The sequence below is a fragment of the Eutrigla gurnardus genome (assembly GCF_963514095.1).
Source record: "Eutrigla gurnardus genome assembly, chromosome: 1".
Classification (NCBI taxonomy): domain Eukaryota; kingdom Metazoa; phylum Chordata; class Actinopteri; order Perciformes; family Triglidae; genus Eutrigla; species Eutrigla gurnardus.
Genome location: NC_139915.1, coordinates 6,878,183 through 6,897,152, shown reverse-complemented (window position 1 = coordinate 6,897,152; position 18,970 = coordinate 6,878,183). Strand labels below are relative to the sequence as shown.

At 43.7% G+C, this 18,970-nt stretch overlaps 1 protein-coding gene across 3 annotated transcripts in view; it reads right to left on the bottom strand.

Moving 5' to 3' along the window:
• Window positions 1–18,970, bottom strand: part of akap13 (A-kinase anchoring protein 13) — a 93,802-nt gene that overhangs the window by 49,138 nt on the left and 25,694 nt on the right. For all 3 annotated transcript variants that reach the window (XM_084013450.1, XM_084013449.1, XM_084013448.1), the window contains exons 6-10: window positions 15,924–16,107; window positions 14,282–14,471; window positions 11,885–14,009; window positions 10,185–10,270; window positions 263–317 (exon numbers count right to left, since the gene is read on the bottom strand). In XM_084013450.1, coding sequence (XP_083869576.1) covers window positions 263–317; window positions 10,185–10,270; window positions 11,885–14,009; window positions 14,282–14,471; window positions 15,924–16,107 — 2,640 coding nt within the window. The remainder of the gene's footprint in view (window positions 1–262; window positions 318–10,184; window positions 10,271–11,884; window positions 14,010–14,281; window positions 14,472–15,923; window positions 16,108–18,970) is intronic.

Genomic DNA, 18,970 nt, shown 5'->3' with positions numbered 1-18,970 from the left:
CCTTTGCTTCGTGTCTGTGGCACTTCAAGCACACTGTTTTTCACTTTAAAAAAACAGGCTTCACGGGACAACACAGCATTGGTACATAAATGACCCACTTCCACACATTTGTCAGCAATGGGAAGCAACCTTGCAGTGTGGCTTATAGCAATATACCCAAATCCTCTTAAATCCCCACAAAAAGCACAGAAACATGCATGAAGAAGCCATTTGAATCCTAACAAGAGAGGTTGGATCATAGGCAGCTAAGGGTGACTCTTACCTGAGTGTTGAGTGTTGCAGGGCTGATGGAACGACGCCTCTCTGTCTCGGTGGATCTACAGAGAAACAGGAAGACACTGAATCAGCCTCAGCAACATGTGACCGTCACCCAGAAAGAAATAATGATGCAGACCAGCGTGGCGGATAGGAAGTGTTGCTCGCTACACAGGATGGGAGGCAACGATAAGACACTCTTTATAACGGCAAACTTGAGAGCAGTCATCGGATTGAGTAGCTACACTCCGGCTCCATCGCCTACAGGAACTGTTTGGAAAGATCTAAATTTGGTCTGTTTTCAGCCGTCAGAACTCACAGATACACTGACACCAACTTAAACACACTGACACACACACACATACACTGCCTGCTTGAGATCTGCGGTTGGCTGTAAACACACAACACTGGGGCTCTGCTTCCTCTGTGGTCTGAGTGTCTATACAACAGCTGTGTGTGCGAGTGTGTGTGAGTGTGTGTGTGTGTGTGTGTGAGCTGGTTTTAGCTACAAAGAGCCACAGGCACCCCCCTCCCTCTTCGCAGGCAACACAAAAGCTTCGACAGTTTGGCCGGAGCTATGCAGATTTGACAGGCAGCTCTGAATGTGAAGCTAACAGAGACTTGGAGAAGGTCGTTGTGTTTTAATGAACTCCAGATGAAGTTGATGAGCTTTGATTTTGAATGATAAAAGAGATAAACTTGGTTATATATGTTGTATTACACTTGTAATGTCTACAAACAGATGAATAATCTATTAGCAAGACAGATCGCCAAGATTATACTTTCAAGCAGAGAATTTTTTTTTTTTTTATCATTTTAGGGATCTAGTGATTTCTGAACTGAAGCCACTGTAAGCAGCATAGATAGCACTTTCTTAAATATGTTGTTTATGAGCTGTCCTCCTTCAATGGTTTGTTCCTTCCTTTCTTCCTACTTCAGCTTGCTTCTGCTCCCCTCTTTAATTCTTCCCATTTAACTCTTAACCCCAGTAAACCCAGGTTAAGTCCGGCTCAGTCAGATCAACAGGCTTTAGCACGGCCCTTTAAACTTGCCTGTGTAAGACTTGTACAAAGGAACCTCCAAACGCAGTATAAACAGGTCCCCAATCTAGTCCACAACCTTTAATCTGACAGGAACAAAACAAAGACGCTGGTTCACTGTGACCCACCAAGTCAACACAATGCTGTTTTAGCTTAATTATTAGCTTAGCATCGACTGGAACCACTGGGAACCAGCTACTAAAGTTAGTCCCCTTATAAGCACATCTAAAGCCAACTCATCAATACTAATCAATTCATACTACAAAAAAACAAACTGAAATGATGACAAACTGTGGTTTTGAAAGGAGGTTATGTGCTGGACTACTTCTTGGCAGGACACAGTAGCTTCACAGCAGCAGTATTTTGTTTTTGGCTCACCAATTAATTGCAAAGTCTAAATGTGAAAAATGCCTAACACACTTTCTTCAGAGCTCAGGGTCTTCAAATGTGTTTTAACCAGACCAGCAGCACGGTTAGCTCTGTCAGCACGCTTGCCCTAGTTTGAACTATTAGCACCGCTGGCTCAGCCATCGCCATGTTGAGGCCATAAAAATGCTTTCATAAAGAGTTTCATGAAATCAAATGTGAATTTATGGTGCATTTTTTTCAAGCAATTTATTATTTCCCATACTGTATTTTTTTTTGTTGGAGGTGGTGTACGCCATTCCCACGGGGGGAATGAAAATTGCAGACCTACACACTATAAGACAATGACACAAAAACGCGACTGCTACAAATAAAAAAAGGGAAAAGAAGTCAGAACTAAACTGGAACACATACACTGCAGTTATTGAGTGAATTGGGGAACAGAGACAACAACAAAAAGGAAATAAGTCAGAAGGTTAAAAACAAATCAAGAGTCGAGACACAGGAGGATGAGTGAGGAGCAACCAACCAGCGAGGTCAACCCTCCCAGAAAGAGGGGGCCGAGCTCAATTTCTAAACAACTATCTAGAGCACACTATTGACAAGCCTGCTGAGACCCAGAGAAACACTGAGCTCTGTTGTCCAGGCCTGGGAGTGGCGAGTGTGTATGCGTGTGTCAAAGTACCCACTGTGACCACACACTTTTGCATTCCTACAACCACAGTGACAGGCACTTGCATACCAACTGGCACCGTCTACATGCACCTCCATCGGCCCGCAGCGCTGCATGCATGGACACTTATTACGAACACTATTGCTACTTTTGTTTCACTCGTCAAGTCTCGCACACACACGAAATCCCCCCTCCACCTCTCTCACACACACACACACACACACACACACACACACACACACACACACACACACACACACACACACACACACACACACACACACACACACACACACACACACACACACACACACACACACACACACAGATGCATGAACAGACAGCACACACAGGCTGTTTCTTTTCTCACAGCTGTGTTCAAATATCAAACAGAGCCCGCTGAGAGAGAACAAACACGCTGACGAGGAAAGATTAGCTGGTCACAGAGGGCGCCAGTACACACACACACACACACACACACATACACACACACACACACACACACACACACACACACACATACACACATACACACACACACACACACACACACACACACACACACACACACACACACACACACACACACACACACGTATGCACAGGTTCGGCTCTGAAGTGAAATGATTGCCCGTGATTGCCACAAATTACAAAAAGGCTACATGACTTGAACTTGGTGACGGCTGAACTTCAAACAGAAACAAAAGGATCCTGAATAAAATGCAGATTAAAGCCAAAGTAAAGGAAACGGCAGCTTTTTTAAGAGTTTTAATAGACTGTTTACACGCACGCAGGGAGCCACCAGAACCGCTTCAGTGTGTTCTGGCATTGATTAGAGAGCTAACTGAGCTATTAGGCAATGATGGGATATGAAGTGGATACTTCTCCGGGAGAAGACATGTGTGGACGTGCCTGCTCTAATAAGTACACAAGTTGTACATTTACTCAACACTTCCTTTATTTTGGCAGTGCGTTGCGGTTTATATTATTCGGTGAAATGATGATGTGACTGAAGAATGAAAGAATACAGCTCAGTCTTAAAAAAAAGAAGCTTGTTCAATTTCAATAATAGAATCAACCATACATTTATCAGACAAATGTTTGCCTGTTAGCAAGCCTGCAAACCAGTCAGTGAGCCAGCCAGCAAAGAACCGATCCCAGTCAAGTCAAGTCTGAACGGCCCAGTGCATATTTGTAGCATCGGGGGAATCTAAACTGTACCCAGTAAAAACACATCTGGTTTAAAAATAAAAAGGCGGACTGGTGTGTGTTTGCAGGGGCAGGCAGGACTTGGACCGCTGCCTTGTTTCTAAACAGGCAGGCAGGCGGCCAGAGAGGTTCCGCAGCATTGAAGGATGGCTGACTGAGTGACTGTTTCCAGCCAAGTATGTATGCACCGTTTGATCCCTCAGGGCGGCTCTCTATAAGGGCCGGGCGATAATTCAATGCATCATATTTTTCATCCTTCAATGGAATCACATCGTGATGAAAACATATCGAGATATTGTGATGCACAATTCTCCATTCACCTTGACACTGCACTGAATTCAGACAATAAACCCAACTGCTTCAACCCAATCATGAAGCGTCTCCTTTATTGAAATCCTGTTGTCAAACATCCCTTCACCGGAGGTTTAGGGGTCACGGTCAATGACGAAGTTGTGCACAAATGGGACAGAAAGGGTTTTGCTGAAAAACATTTCATAATAGAGGTTGCAGGGCCTCTCTTTTAAAGTAGAACACTTGGATTGCGTTATTCAGGATGATGTGTTTTGAGATCAATGGAGGATCACAGATATTTAAAAAATAAGCAAGACAGGAAGTTAGAAATGTGCTAAAGGAGGGAATAGTAGGAAAAGAAGATTGGTCGTTTCCCAGCTTGTTAGAAGTGCATGTTTGCCATCTACCTGCAGAACCACATGTGCTCGTATATATACTGTACGTTAGTATAAAGGCTTATTCACAGTTACTGTACTTGGTAAGTGGAGTTATGATGTGTTTTGTGACTCCAGGCCAGGAGAGATGCTGGGATGTGAAACGCTGCTTGGAATGAAGTCATTTGGCCGAATGCCTGTTTCCATCTGAGGCCAGAGGAAACCGTTAGCCTGCCGCTGCCTTTTTCCCACCATCATATCTCTCTCACTTTCCCTTTTCCTCTCTCTCTCACACACACACACACACACACACACACACACACACTCGTCCTTGCTATTCCACCCCTCCGGTGAAAAGAAGAGCTGACATCAGAAACAAGTTTAGCATGTGACAATAGACTAAAGAGAGGTGTTACATATACCAGAGCAATCCACTTCATAGATATTTTCCTCTCAGTACCTCCCTGTCTGCTCTGCTTCTGGATGTCACAACCAGCAGACAGCGTGGCGGTGACGCACTGTAGGACACGTCAAATGGTCATAGTTTAGTTTACTCATGATACTTAATAGTCCAGCTTTCAGTTGGTGGTTATTAGTTTAGACTAGATTTAATACTCATCAAGCAAGAGGCAATAGTTCAGTTTTGAGTCATTAGGCTGCCTTCACTAGGTAGCAGAATCATGGTAAATATGAGTTGCCGACTCAGAAATTGCACATGAATAGCCCATCAAGTCGTAATTACTAGTGGGATACTTGGAGAGTACTTTGATACCCGAGTCCCCGAGTTGGGGTGACCGGTACTGTTCAACATGGCGGAGAAGAGGACACATTCAGTAATGTAAGGTATGTAATTCTTTATTTTAACAGTGCAAGAAGTATCAGCTGTAATATATATAAATATATATATATATATATATATATATATATATATATATCACTCTAGTCATTACACGTGGACTATAGCCTGCTGGCGCGCTGCAAAGATATTATATTAGCTGATGTTACCTTGTCCACAGTTCCAGACAACAAAGCACTTGACCGTGACATTCCAACAGGGGAAGTAGGATCTTCCGACTAGCACATGAAGGCAGCATGAGCTCACTTTTAATCTAACGGAGATGGGAGGGATCTCTGTCCGTCTGTCTCTCTTCACATCTACAGAACATATTTATTTTTGGTGTGCCATGTGCACTTAAGCTGTACGGCCGCGAAGGCCGCTTCCTCCGAGGGATGCAGTCGCTGAATTGGGACACAACTACTATGGATTGTGTTGCTTAGGAGTGTAGAGTGTGGGGTTGTTTGGATGAGCGCTTCTCGAGAAAATTAAAAAGTTAAAAAGTCAGAAAAGTCCATTTAGACAGCTCAATATCCCAAGTCACAAATTTGCTTCAAGGGGCATCGCAATCTGCACAGTATATGAAACCATCTGTCCTGGCTCCGTATATGGAAAACCTTTTTTTGAAATGTACAATAGTTTATTTACCTCATTGCTGTATGGTTTCATCATAGTCCAAGGACATTGACTCCTGTTTAGTTTCATGCAATGTCACTGTCACTGCTACAAAGAAAACACATCGGATGGCTCATGTCGTCATCGTTTATTATAAATCATCCCGAGGGGGTGTGAATGTCTGTCGCAACTTTTTATGGTAATCCATGAAATTGACATTGAGCTATTTCAGTCTGGACCAAAGTGGTGTAAAACTGACAAACCATTTCCATTTCCATCCTTGAAGTCACGACCCTAGCGTGTCTAAAATGGAAAGGCTGGTCATTTGATAAACAGAAGAATGTCAGAGCTGGGATTTTCTTTTAATCATATGTGTAATTCATTCACGATTCACACGGGATCAAAACACAAATTGTCTCTCGCTGTTGCCGACTTCCATACATTACCTTTTCTGAAATAAGGTCCCATGGGGGACGTTGGAAGTCTGGAAGAGAACTCCTTATGATTATAACCGCTACATGTTTCCAACAACCAACGGGACTAAGTGCTGTCCTGCAGCCAAAAGGAAAATCATAGTGGGAAAATGTCATAAAGGGTACTATATGTTTAGTGCCATCTGGGCTTTAAATAGCACCGTTGGGTGCTATGAAGATCCTATTTTGAAAGACTCCAAAAAAAAATCATGCAGTTCAAATAGTTTGACACATAACCTTTATGATACAGTAACAGGACCTTTGAGGGAGAGAGAGAGGTCTCCCAACTTTGCAGTGTGACAAGATATCAGAGGATTTTATATTCTGTTTTAGCTTCATGGATTTGTAGTGGTAGTCCTTAAAGTACCCACTATCCTGACCAAGTAATCCCAGAAAGACCTTAAATGCTCTGAGCCTCATTAACTTTCATACAGTTACTCCACAGAGATGGAGGAAGTGCAGGCATCTGTCTTAGTGTTACAAGCAGCATATAGCCATGCACCGTACATCCAGAAACCACACTCCACCCCGAAATAATCAGCACTCTGTGTCTGGAGGGCCACTATCAACAACCATGTAATCATCTCCCAGGGTGCAACACAGCAAAGCCCCGTCACAACATCCCTGGCAGATGACTACAGGTTTGCAAAAACATGTTGACGCACTCATGTTTTACTTCAGGAATAACTTTTTTTTTCTTTTTTCTGGCCAGCTTTTAAGAATAAGTGTGACCAGGCCTTAAAACACAATCTGAGGAGCTTAAGCTGCTAAATCACTCCATGAATCTCTCTTTAATGGACTTAATTTCATGTAACACTGTCATTAATTATCCTTGACCTCTCTTTTTACGGTTACCTTTTACGATTGCAGCCCTGCTTTTATTGGTTCGCCATTATTTTTTAATCTGCTTAAGGCACTTAACAACTGTGTTTTCAAAGTCTCTGTTCAAATGACTGTTATTACTGTAGCAGTTAGCAGTATTATCATACCGAGAAACTTTTTTTAAAGTGCAAATAGTTAGCCTACCTTTATCAAAACCACGTCTACAGCTCTCTCTCCTTTGGCACAGAGACTGTACCTCCGCTTGTGTCGTTCGTACATTTCCCCTTAAATATCCAGAGCAGATTTACCAAACGGCAGAAAATCCGTAGTTGAGGAGACCTGAAGCTGTCTGCTATATGCTTCACATCTGGCCACAGAAGCAGCCTTCTACCAGACTCCTGCTCTGCTCCCTCCCTCCTTCTCCTCTTCCCTCCCTCCCATTTCTTTTCCTCTGTTGCCTCTCAACTTCTCTCCCGACTGTGGCCGACTCATGCCTTTGCTCGCCCTCTCTGTTCCTCAGCGAGGTTGTGAATCTCACTCATCCTGTAAATCAGCTAGCCAAAGTAGCACATTGTTACAGTGTGACAGATGACAGTGGGCCATTATTACTTCACTTAATGTGATTCAACCACCAGAATTGATGCTGTTGAGATTCAACACCCCCTGCTGGAGGAGGATGTACTTGAGGCCACCCGTGAGTTGCCCTCGGGGTGTGATTGCACCTTTCTCAGATGACAGATATGAAAGCACTGTAGGCAGCAAAAAAAAAAAAAAAAAAAAAAAGGTCTGACTAGCATATTCATCCACAAGGTTCAGTGCTTGAATTGGCCCAGTTTGCACTTCAGATTTTTCCCTACGTTATTTGGCAATCATCCATGTAGGGCGCGCTAATCCTGATACATTATTATATGCAGAAAGGTTTTTGTAAATACAACTGGGTGTCTGTGTACAAAGACGTGATTCATGCATGCAGACTGTAAAATGAATGCCGACCATCGACAGCTATCCAGACGTGAAAAGCTATTTGGGCTTTGGAAGGAATATCTTGCACATTCAACTCATCTGTGTCTTTAATCTCTGACAGTACGTTAGGCCATAACTTCCCTGCATGTATATGTTTTTCGAATTCCATGCAACCAATCTAATTCATCTCATGCTCACGTCTTGAGGACAGGACTCACAGCAGCCGATGTCAGCCATGCTATAAGAGTACTGAGAACATGAAGTGGCGCTGTGCAGGTTCGTTATCTACAAGCACCTATATATCATATACATATGAAATGGAGAAGATGTTGAATAAGCCAGCATTTAAACGGCCGTCTAAATAGCTCGTCAAAACATTGACCCCCATATTAACCTCCCATCTCCTGTTGTGATGCTAGTTGTTGCTGCTGTCATTTTCTGTTATCCAATCAGAATTTATTATCTTTCTCTGTTTGAATGAGTTTTAGAATCCTGCCTCTACTTAATATTGCCCACTTTACAATTTTCTTTATTTTCACATATTCTGATATATATTATATGTAATATAAACCATGATGGCTGTTCCAATGATGATTGTTATTCGTATAAATAGGTTTCAAACACTTTCATACATGATTCAAATAAACTAAGGTGAAGATGAGTTCTTAGGTTGCATCTACGGTGAGTGAACAGGTCATTCTTCTCATTAAATTCCCTCCTTGGTCAAGAGGAAAAAACTCCAATGATGCCGTTGAGGCTACATCGCCCTCTGCTGGCGACCCCAGCATCCTGCAAATTGTATGCACATCCTCCTACATTTTAACATCTGGCATTCAAACTAGCCAATGGCCTAGACCGCAACCCAGGAATAAGCAGAGCCACTCCAGTCTATGGCTGCTGAGGAATCTGTCAGTCAGCAACATTTGGGAGTAAAGCCTCGTCTACTGAACATCGCATCCATGTGCCGAGTGTCTGAGCTGAGATAGTAAATTGACTGCATAACATGGCTCCCACAGGACGAGGCAGGGAGATCCTGTTGGATTTCTCAGTGAAGTGAAAGTCGAGGTCATACTTAAGGACACTCTAACAGGTAATAATATTTCTTGCTGAAAGACTGCACAAACCGAAAAAAAATAAAGTTGCCGGTCTTAAATTTTCACTCAGGAGGGAGAAATGTTCCAGACAGCTTCATTACTGAACTGTCTTCCAATCTCTAGTTGGCACATCAATCGGCTCGTAAGCTAGTTCTGCCTTTCCGTCTCCCCCAAAGTCGTTGCCATCCTTTTGGAGATATTTTGCCATTTCTGGTTATTCTTGCCAACTATTTTCAAATAAGAGTTAATCCTTTAATAGAAAACCAAATGTCAATGCTCAGCAACCACAAAAACGTTGCATTTCTCCGGCAATATTGATCTGAGCATATTCCAGGCACATTCAACATAATAACCAATGTATGCTTCTTTTCATGCATATTTCTCATTCATTTCAGCCCTAAATCTACAGAGGTATGCCTGTTATAAACTGGCCTTGCTAACAGGATGCAATATTCATAAATTGTTAACAATGGAAATGAGTCACACCTCCATCATTTGGACACTGGACTGAACTCATCTCCAACATGACAAGTTATCTATTTGTCTTAATCAGACTCTCACTATGAACTTGTCATGCATGCATTTGTCATAAAACCCACTTTATGCACATTCATATTCTTATTTAAGGTAAAGTTGACACTAGATACCCCTTTTCAATGTATTTATCTTTTGCTGGTAAACTTGTTTGTACTATTTATTGAATCATGGACATATTTCAACTTTTTACAAACACAAAACTGCTATATTAACAGAAGAATAAATCTTGCTCATCCTCATAGCCGTGAAAGCATCAGGGTACTGCTGTTGCTTTGTGGTTCCAGAATGAATCAGATCCGCAGACCCTTTTCACAGCAGATATTAGCCTTGTCATAGCAGGAGAAGATAATACCATTACAATGCAGCCATTTGGGATGTTATTACTGACTCCTCTGTTTGACAAGTTCAATTATTTGCTGTGATAAAACTCAATCCAACTCTAGCTTCCTGTAACATTTTACCACTGTTCACGTAACAACTCAGGAAATGAGGAAATGATGTTCCTTAACTACACCTTTGTGCCAAAGGTTACTTAGGGTGTTTCAAAGAGGTTGACAAACAATGACTCATCTTGATCAAACCTACGTCTATCCACAAAGCAAAGCTTGATATCAGACAAACAACAGTAGAAACTCACCATGGAGATGTCTGTTTCCTCTGAGGGGCCATTTTCTTCCTCCACTGCACCAATTACAGTTGCTTCAGACATGATGACTTCCCCCTCTGGAGAAATGCACACAACACAATGCAATCAGTCCAAAAGCAAATCTTCCACATACAGGAATCAATAGCAAGTGCTTAGAATGGAAGGAGGTGAGACTTCCCCACTGCAGATACACTGAGGAGTTTGACTGTGTATAATGGTGATGTCTATAGTTTTCATGTTCTATTAAAAGTTTCCTGAAAAGTGCTTCTTCTTCTTCTTCTTCTTTTTCAGTGGCAAACAGATAAACCTCCTTCTTTTAAACATTGGATTAGAGAAGTGCTATTATGCTGCAATTGGAAAACTTGAGCTATAGTATACAGATATACAATAGGGCTTACTGACATGAAAAATGTAGTGCAACCTGGACACCATTCATTGAAAACGTTAAAAGTCTCTCATAAAAGATACCTCATGTTCCTTGATTAATGCATAATCACGTGAAGTGTAATGCTGCTGCTTTTTTTATTTATTTATTTTTATTAACAGTATTCTTATTTTAAGCATCCTGAAGGGAACATTTCCCACGGGGAACAAATAAATAAATGAGTCATTCTGTGATTATAAACACAGAAACCAAATTACCCATTGATGGTGGTGTGTAATTATCTGTGATGGATTGGATTGAAGGAATCTATTCTTGTGTAAGTGAACAGGACTTGATGAATGCTTGAGGGAATGGAACTGACTCTCTATTAAAAAAAGGACTATTTCTGCCTTTGTTTTTAAGCATCCACTTAGAATCCAAAATGAATATTCACGTCTTTATTTCCAAACCACAAAACAACAGAGAGCTTGTCTCTGATCGCCTATGATGTTACCTGATGCTAGGCCACTGTCTGGCTGTAAATACATCCCCTCATTCATAATGACACCCCAGTCTCTGTGTGACGCACACCAACAACCTTGCCCTTGACCCTTCTTTATTAGACTTGGGTCCGGTACAATTATTTCTGATGAGTGAAAATTGCCGACAGAGGAGTGCTGGAAGTTCACTTGGAGAAGAGAGATTCTGCTGGCCTCACTTCCTGCTCCGCGCTCAGCTGGCTTTTGTATGTTTGTTTTAGAGAACCCAGCCTTCTAGCTGTGCGTCTGAGCCTCGGTCACATGCCTTGGTAATGTGACTGTGTTTGCTGACATACAGTATGCCGTAGCCACAGTGTGCCTGTGTGCTAACAGAGAACATATGAACATAAAGGGAAAATGCTTATCAAAGATATAAAGCACCTCTTATTTCCTATGTCACAACGTAGCCCAACATGATTGTGCTAATGTCACATTTTAGGGATAACCCTTTCTTTAATCCAAAAATGAAATCCTAAAGAAAAGCTAAACCCTCATTAGAAAGGCAATTAGCGCCAAAACAGGAGAGATTCTGTCTTCATAACAGTAATATATCAAAACAGGATGTCACACAAAAACCTTTGTGAGCACTATTATGTTGAGCTATACTGCAGTTAGCTTTGTGGAGTTATTGCCATTAATCACCAGATGAGCACTGACTCTGATTTAGCATACTTGTTAAGAATAAGACGTTGACAAACATATTGCCCTGTGATGTATGCGAGTGGGTGGCACTAGAATAAACCTGTAAATAAACCAACGGAGAACGTAATAAATCAGCGTTTGCCCACCTTGGATTGCTCTGTTGTGGCCTTGTGATGCTCCATCCACTGCGTCAAGAGCCTCCGGATTCCCAGTCACTTCGTTCTCAGCGTGAGGTCCACTGCATGCGTCATTGTTTGGAGAAGGTGGCTCTACTTCAAAGGCATTGACATCTGAAAGCGGAGTGACACGTTGTGATGAAGATGCATTGATCTGATCCTCCGTGTGCCTCAATCCCTCATCAGGTGACCTCTGGTCCGCTGTCATCTCCGAATGATCCTGTTTGGGTTGTTGTGGCGGCAACAACTGCACATCTCCTGTCTTTTCAGCTGAGGCCGCTGCAGATTCATCACTGGTCTCTGTTGACTGATGGTCTCCTTCAGCCGGGTCAATCACTTCACTTTCTCCTGCAACAGACGGACTGGGTTTGAATAAACCACAACTCGTGTCTTCCGATGACAAACGCTCACTCCCTGCGTTCACTTCATAGTCGTTGGTCTCTCTGGTTTCAGATTCATCCTCGTCCATCACTGGAGGGTCCCCACTCTCTGACAACGCTGGATCCAGTGATAGATCCTCTTTGGAAAGTTCTGGGGTGAGTTTCTCTCCTGTCCCCTCAGGATTCAAAGCCTCCATTGTCTGGAGGCTGAGTGACAGTTGTGATTCAGGCACAGTGTCAGTCTGGCTGCAGTCAGTCACTTCAAGTGCACTGACAGTGCCTGTTTCCAAGGAGAGGCCTGCGTCCGGTGCATGTTCATCACTTTCACCCAGGTTTGAATCATTTGGTTCCTCCATCTTGGTTTGAAGCACGTCCTGATCCTCCATACTAGCACTGTCCTGAGTGGGGTGGTATATATCAGTTGTGGAGCTTCCGGCTGATCGGAAACTTCCATCATCGTCACTGGAGAGGCCGTGGGTCATCCCTGAATCAGCGTCTCTGTTGCTGGAGCTCGGCATCATGTCAGGCGATGGATCTGTTAGTAAATCTTCTGTGGAGTCAACAGCGGTCTGACAATCGGCTGGATTATCAGGTTCTTCAATGGGCAACCTGGTCTTTTCAATGCCGTGTTCAGTTTCAGGTTCAGCTGGGCCTTCACCATCTAGCTCTTTGACAAGCGCTGTTCCAGTACAATCCCCAGAATGACCACCAGTCTGTGGAGCCGAGCCCCGTGGCTGCTCTGTAGCATAATCCCTACCAGCTGTTTCCTGGTTTTGTTCCAGGCTGTTTATGTCTGGTGGAGGTTCCCCCTCCTGGAGGCCTTCTATCAAGAGACCAGCAGATTCAGGCTCCTTAATTACATCACCGCTGTCTATCAGCGATGGGCTGGGGAGGCCCCCTGGGTTTTCTGACCATGCACTCTCTGCTTTCTCCTCCTCAGAAGAGAGTCCGTCGCACAGCTCCTGGCTAAGTTTCCCACTCGTCCCTCCTTCCAGACCGCACTCCTTCATTTCAGAATCAGAGGTGTCAGATACCTCTGAGCCCTCTGATGACGGAGACTGGCCCATGACCAACGCCTTTGTGTTTCCACTGAGCGTTATTAGATCCGTCGCCTCTGAGTTGGTCTCCTCCTGCCTCCTCCTAGCTGTGCTGTCCTCTGCTTCCTGTTCTGATCTGTCCTTTCCCTCGGTGGCCTTCTGTCCTTCCCAGATCGCAGCTTCTCCTCTATCAGTTTCCCCTGCTTGCTTATCACAGCTTGCTGGTGGTAGGATTCCCACACTGAGGCTCTCCAATTCTTCCCCACGCTGCGCTCCTTCACTTCTGTCATGCAAACTCAAACTCTGGGTGGTAACAACAGGCTGCTCCCTTCTCTCCTGCTCCGTCTGGCAGTAATCTCTCCCAGTGTTTGAACTGAGACACACCCAGTCCGATGGGGGGCCGAGGCCATGCTCCTGGGGCCGTACTTCTGACGTTGGAGCACTCACAGACAAACTCCAGTCCCTCTCAGAATTCCCAGTCCCACCATGTCCACAATCTTCACTACCGCGGCCTTCCACCGAGCAGTTTTCCACCCAGCTCCCTCCTGTTGTTGTATCGAGGCACTCTGATGCAGCCAGCTGTAGTCTTTCCAGACAGGTTATCTCTGTTTCCACTCCATCACAGCATTCGGCAGCTGTGTGCAGAGACTCAAACTTCAGCTCCAGTACAGAAACTCCCTGCAGAATATAGAAAAGGAGGAGGATAAACGTTAGCTTTTTTCCCCCCTCAGAGGAACAGCAACAGGGCTGCTCTCTAGTTCTTATCAATCGCCAACTGTGTGATTGCATAAGGTGTTCCACCGGTTATACAAACGAAGCTTGAAGGTTAAAAAAAATTGAGGGCGGTGAAAAGACAAACAATCCAACAATGTTCAACAGCAGCAGAGCTTCTGGATGAAGCCAACGTGAAAAGAGATAGCGCCGCAAAAGGGCAGCATGCCGTGACTCACCTTGGCATGGAGATGGCATATCAAGTGCAGCAGCTGCTCCACGCTCCTCTGAAGGGTCGGCGGGTTGCGGCCGGGTTGGATGCTCAGCGTCAGAGTGTGTGTGTTCAGTCTGGGGAGGTGGCAAACTACCCGGGCCGTGGTGTCTGTGGACACCAGCTGGACAGTCTCAGTCCCTTTGTCCGTCTCAGCCCTGCCATGAAACAAACACTTAGATCATCCCGAGCGGCCTGTAGCGTGATTGGCTAACACAGCAAAAAACTGCTTTCAAGAGGAGGTTTTCACAGTGACGTCAGCCGATCCACACTCCCCGTTTCTTTCAATAATCCATGTACATTGCCGTTTTCTTTTTTCTTTTCTCAGACCGGGAAAGTCCATAGGTCAAATGTTGTGGTTGTTATGTTAGTTATGTTATTCTAGCAGGTAATCAATCAATCAATCAGACACTGATCATGTTAAAAAGTTCCAGATGCTGGGGCCAGTAAACCAAAAATGTGACTTTCCTTCCATGTATTAAAAAACAACCGACTTGAAGACCACCCCTACTCGATCAACTTTCCCTTCACTCCCTGCGCTGCATTTGCTCTTTTTAGTGTTGAAGCTCAAAGTATGTGCAGTGTTTTTGTGCATAAAGATAGCGCTGTAAAGGGGAGACACCTCCCAGTCAGGCAGATCCGTTTGCGTAATCCTGGGTGGGTTGCTTTAGCTGCGAGGCCCGCCGACTGAGGTCACCAGTCAGGCTGCGAGTGACTTCACTTTTCATGAGGGAAATGTTATTACCAACACATAAAGAGGGAGCTCTACGTTGTAAAGCAACTCTAGTGCATGCGTGGCAATGAACAAGCTCACTAAGTGGTAGTCGTCTTTTAGCTTGTGGCATCTTCACTTAGAGTTAAGTGAAAACTATTTTGCAGCAGATAAGTAGAGTGCTTAAAAGACATAAAAAAGGCTCCATTTCCACTTTAAACCGTGTCTCAGTCCATTTACCAAGAAGTTGTTTTTTTCCCGCCACAGTCTAATATGTCACTAAAAAGGGATGAGATGTATCTGACCTCACAAGTCACTCAGAAAAACAGGCGTTACTAGTGATAATCCCTGACAACTGCAAACACAACTCATACACCCCCTTGCCATTACACTCTGTAGAGACAACACCGCAGTGTGTATGGATTAAGGTAAATTTACACATAGTGAGATGCTGACAACAGGTCAGCAGACACAGTATTAAATGTTTTCGCGTAGCAGAATAGTTTCCAATCTCTCTGTATTCTCGTGGAACAATACTGGCAGCTCACCGCTTTCCAATTTGCCCTCAACTATCTGGCAGCAGCTCGAAGAGCTGAGCCAGGCGGCATTGGGTTCTGTGGTGATGCTCTTTGGACGCTTCCATTTTTCCGTGAAGACAACAGACAAACAAGGTTCCCCTAAAGGGCCTGAGGAACCTCGCCATCTGCCCTGTGATGCCTTAACATGACACTGTTGTTTCAGAGGGGAAAACAATGTTCACTACAGCTCAGAGTCATATTAGTCTTTTATAAACTTTTCCTTTCTCTTGTGTTTTTTGACTTCTACTGACACTGAAAAGCACCTTATTACTTTAACTGTACAGTAGGCATAGGATGATATCATCACAAAGCGTGCTTACTGCGTGAGGAGCTCTTGGAGGCGTTCGTGACCTCGCTGGGAGGCGACGTCGGAGGGGGTGTGGCCTTCTCTGTTGGCCAATCGCAGGGCTTCCCTCGCTCCGGACTGCTGCAGCAAGAAGTGCGTAACCCGAAGAAGACCTCGACGTGCTGAGAAATGCAGCAGAGTCTCCTGAGGATTCAGGTCTGAGGGAGAGACAGAGGAATGCAGAAAATAAATAGAAAAAGTACGGAAAGAATCAAACAAGAGAGAGCGAAACTGAGAGAGACTAAAGAGGGCAGCAATCCAACCAGCCAATTTGCGGAGCAGTAGCTGACATACCATCCCTTGCTGCAGCTTGGCAACACCACGGCGTCGCCTAATTAAACCGGAACAGGGTCCAACAGAGACGCAGTAAACAACAGTCCTTTACACATTTACAGACTGATAAAACCACAGCCTGTCTCGGCCTGTCCTCAACAGGCGATCAACGCACATATTGGGAGGCTGTCATTTTTGGAGTCAAGCCAACATGCCAAATGACCTTTGATCTTTTGTGCATCCGCAGAAAAGCGCTTGTATCGCCGTCAGCGTGGAAAAAGCCTCCGAAGCATCTAATATGCCATAATAAAACTATCATAGCGGCAACAACAATAATTTTGCATGTGACTAAATCAAACGACGCATTTCATTTCAGCAGGTTAGCAAGTGCATCACACTCACACTATTTTTAATGTAAGTCCATTATTTGCCCCATATATCAAGTGAACTCCTAATAACACCATTAAACACTGAGACCCTCACCATTACATATCCACAGTGACAATAATGGAGATTCATGGAGACACACACACACACACACACACACACACACACACACACACTGTCCTCCATCTTTCCGCCAAAGCAACAGGAACTCAGACAGGCTCCCTTTAGCATGACAGCCAGGATGAGTGGCTGTTGGTTATAGAAGAGAACCATCTCAAATTGAATCTGTGTAATTAAATCTATCTCTGCATTTACTGGGACGGATTATTAAAACATTTCCGAGTCTACAGGAGTTGCCCAATCATTTCTGTTAATATCTTTTAGTGCCTGACCCACTTTTCATTGTCAGTTTTAAAGGGCAAACTGAGATAAGGTAAAGCTTGTTTAAAAGTGCGGGGGAAATGAGTTCTTGTGTTTAATAAATGAGAATTCCACAATAAAAAGGTGGAACACACAGATCATTGAAATAGAAAATATAGAAATAAAAACTGGAAAGTTAGGAGACTAGGCAACGGTTTGTGTGAGGAGGTTCAAAAGGGTTCTGTGGTGTGAAAAATCTCCACTTCAATGCCCAGATGTCTTGTATTGCAGAGTCAGTACACTGCAAACAGAATGCAGCTGGTCTTTGGTTATTTATAACAGCAGAAAGTGCAGGAATGAGAAAGATAAAACATCTACAGTCACCGTTGCCGCGTCCAGATTTCTCTGGATGGAGTGTTGTTTCACTGTTATGAGAAAGATGTGTTACTGCCTGAGGATTTTCTTCCTCTAGTGTCTATACACGAAACCAGATATCTATTTGAGCCACAGGATCCACTCTTCTTTTTTCTTTTCAATTATAAAAACAGATCTATATTGCAACTCCTCAAGATTTTTCTTGAACTTTTTAATTGTGCTTTATGGGACACTGCAAGAGAACAGTGGTAGAATGTGTTTTTCTTTCTGTTATCAGCACCATTAAGCAATGTTTACAATGCTGGTTGTGTCTGCTGATGAGGGGTTTCACTCCATTTAACACAGACCAGTCTGAACCAGCCGGCCCTGATGAATCTCAAGCTAATGGGTCAAATGTGATGCTCCACTTGGCCGAGCTGGGCCGGACCTAAATGAGGTGCCAAATGGCAGCAGGAATGGGATTTGACGATGGTTCCTCCAAACGGGCGACTGCCATGGCATCCATGATATTTTTTTTAGCACCGTGGCGTTTTTAGCACCGTGGCGTGTCAGTTGGGATCTACATTTAGTTACAGCTATTTGCTGCAGTACAGAGATCCCCAACAAGCTGCATGTTGGGTTGCTGCTTCGCTGCTGCTTGGCAGAGATCCTGTCCAAATAGCAGCTTGATTAGAAATACCAGGGTCAAAGGTTTTGCTCACTTTTCCAGCAAAATCAGTCAACCGAAACTAACTATTGATTCACTCTAACAAACCTGGGGCTGCAACAATTATTCTGGTTATTTATTAATCAGTCAAGTGTTTTTCGATTCATAAATGATTGATTTGGTCTAAAATGTAAAAACAGAGAAATATATCTCAAGTTTCCAAGTCTAGCCTAAAGATTTTCAATTTAATTAAACTGGAAAGCAGCAAATCCTGAAATCTGGGAAGCTTTGACCAGTGAAGCAGCGTGGCTCGAGGAAGGGCAATGTCAGACGGTCAGTCGACCCACCACTTTGGTCATGAAATATCTCAAAGAATATTGGACGGATCGCCGTGATCCCTTCAGGATGAGCTGTTATCGTTTTGGTGATCACCTCAGTTGTCTTCTAGCGCCATCATCGGGTCAAAGTTTTAATGCGACCAATAATTCTGTTTATTCCATTTATCAGCCTTAGCTGCACTTTTTGTTTAGCGATAATTAGCGAATGTTAGCGAGCACATGGTTAACATTATACATTATTATTTTAGGGCACTTTGAGTACCAAAACAAAGTTATATGACATATAGTCCCATTACAATGGAGAGAAGGCACGCTGATATCAACAAAACTAGACAACTCACACCAAAACAAGATAAAAATGTGTCAGCAGCAACATGTATTTTTGTATTTTTGATTTCGGATAAAAGTGCATCACTATGTAATTTATTGTAATTTATTTAACAGTGTTAATTGACAAACCATAGGCTACAGATTCTCATTGACATGCAGTCCTCCCAGGTGGAGTGATTTTCCCCAGAGGACAATAAATGGCTGGCTATGGCGAGATCAGTGACTGCTGCGTGTCCACAGCATGAAGGATGACTGAGATAAACCAGCGTCACCTCCACCTATAGTCTGCTGCTATCCATCATCTGACAGATC